Source organism: Myotis davidii, unplaced genomic scaffold, assembly GCF_000327345.1.
Source record: "Myotis davidii unplaced genomic scaffold, ASM32734v1 scaffold546, whole genome shotgun sequence".
NCBI lineage: Eukaryota > Metazoa > Chordata > Mammalia > Chiroptera > Vespertilionidae > Myotis > Myotis davidii.
This window is the reverse complement of record NW_006297836.1, coordinates 301,708-303,676: the sequence shown is the minus strand read 5'-3', so window position 1 is coordinate 303,676 and position 1,969 is coordinate 301,708. Positions and strand designations below refer to the sequence as shown.

Sequence of the window (1,969 nt, the reverse complement as noted above, 5' to 3'; positions counted from 1 at the left end):
CCTGTGTAGTGGACATTTTAATCTGTTTGGCTGCTTTGCATCTGTTCTATGCATTTATTGTTTTGTAATAGCACCCTTATTTCCACTTGGGGAATTATATCTCCCTCACTGGATACAGGTTGATGAGACTGGTAGAGGGTTTCCCATGCCAAAGAACCCTGAGGATTCCACTTATTAGATTTGACCCGTTGTTCCAGCTTGCCAAGATTCTGTTTCCCAAAGTATTTCCTAGTCTTCCCAGTTTCACAGAATTTACTGACTTGATCACTAATCTTTTTAAAAAATGGGTTTTTTTTATTGATTTCAGAGAGGGAGAGAGAGGAGCATCAATAATGAGAGAATCATTGATCGGCTGCCTCCTACATGCCCCCTACTGGGGATCAAGACCCAACCTGGGCATGTGCCCTGACTGGGAATCAAATCGTGACCTCCTGATTTATAGGTCGATGCTCAACCACTCAGACATGCTGGCCACATGGGTCAACTCTTTAATCCTTCTGGTAAACCTTTGAGATAAACACCATTATTATCTCCACTTTACAGATAAAGAAGCTGAGACACTGAAAGGTTAGGCCACTCAAATAGGTTCGTTGCCTTAAGGATTTCAGTCTAACAAAGAAGGCAGATAAGCAAAGAAACCTTTATAACATGGTGCAATAATGTGTTATAATGAAGTTATTATACAAAATGGAGTGGAGGCATAGAAGCAGCAGCACTAAATTTGTCTGGGGTAGTAGGAAAGGCTAATCAAGAGAAATCATTTCTGAACTAACACTTGCAGGAGGAGAAGCAGTTTATCACAGATAGAAATGTTAGGCTGGAGGCTGGGCTGGAGAGAGGAGGAAATTGGCTTTGACTAGGCTGAGGTGTGGGAAAAGCACTAGGCTATGTGGGTTCATGTGTATAGCACAAAGGATGTGAGTAGAGCAAACGCTTCAATTCTTTCAAAGCATTCTGGTTTTACAGGAAGTAGGCTGGAAACTCAATAAGCACCTTTCACCCAGCTGGCCTGGCTCAGTGGTTGAGCATCGATCTATGAACAAGGAGGTCACGGTTTGATTCCGGTCAGGGTATATGCCCGGGGTTGCGGGCTCCATCCCCAGTGTTGGGCATGCAGGAGGCAGCCGATCAATGATTCTCTCTCATCATTGATGTTTCTCTCTCTCTCCCTTTCCCTTCCTCTCTGAAATAATTTTTTTTTAAATAAGCACCTTTCCTACTCATTCCATCATATACCCCATGACTTCACACACACCTACATTTCAACATTGGTATCTGCTTCACCTGCACATCCAAGGTAATACTGGGCATATCTGTGTCAATGTAGATTCTCCTTAAGTCAATACTTAATTTCAGAAGGTGGTCCATACATTTAAAATAAAGTGTTGTTTTAATTGGCAGGTGGATCTGTTGGCACCAATGATTATTCACAGCATCATGACCCAGGGTGCCCGTCACAAGTTCTCCAGCCTCTACATCTCTCAGTTTATCATCATGTATAGTATCGATGGGCTGAAGTGGCAGAGCTATCGAGGGAATTCCACTGGGACCTTAATGGTATGTAATTAATCCTTTCCAGAGAATGCACGAATCTTTTAAAGAGCTTCTGACAGATTTCAGATATGAGACAAATACTCCTAGCATCTACAGACTTAACTCCCAGAGTTTTCCATGTGTACGTAGTAGGAGTGATTATGGATATACTAGAGGCCTGGTGCACGGATTCGTGCACCGGTGGGGTCCCTCAGCTTGACCTGCACCCTCTTGCAATCCAGGACCCTGCGAGGGATGTCGGACTGCCCATTTCGGACTCATCCCTGCAGGTCTGGCCGAGGGATGTAGTAGTGTGTGAAGTGGCAGATGGCCAGGGAGGTTCCCGAGCCTGGGCCAGGCGCCTGGTGGCTCCTGCTCATCCGGCCCTGCTGCACCTGCTACCATTGCTCTGTAAGCTCGCCGAGAGGCATTCCCA

The 1,969-nt window shown here is 45.2% G+C and overlaps 1 protein-coding gene across 3 annotated transcripts in view; it reads left to right on the top strand.

Moving 5' to 3' along the window:
* The window catches only part of F8 (coagulation factor VIII), a 101,142-nt gene that overhangs the window by 73,057 nt on the left and 26,116 nt on the right, over window positions 1–1,969 (top strand). For all 3 annotated transcript variants that reach the window (XM_015570455.1, XM_006773689.2, XM_006773688.2), the window contains one exon: window positions 1,402–1,557. In XM_015570455.1, coding sequence (XP_015425941.1) covers window positions 1,402–1,557 — 156 coding nt within the window. The remainder of the gene's footprint in view (window positions 1–1,401; window positions 1,558–1,969) is intronic.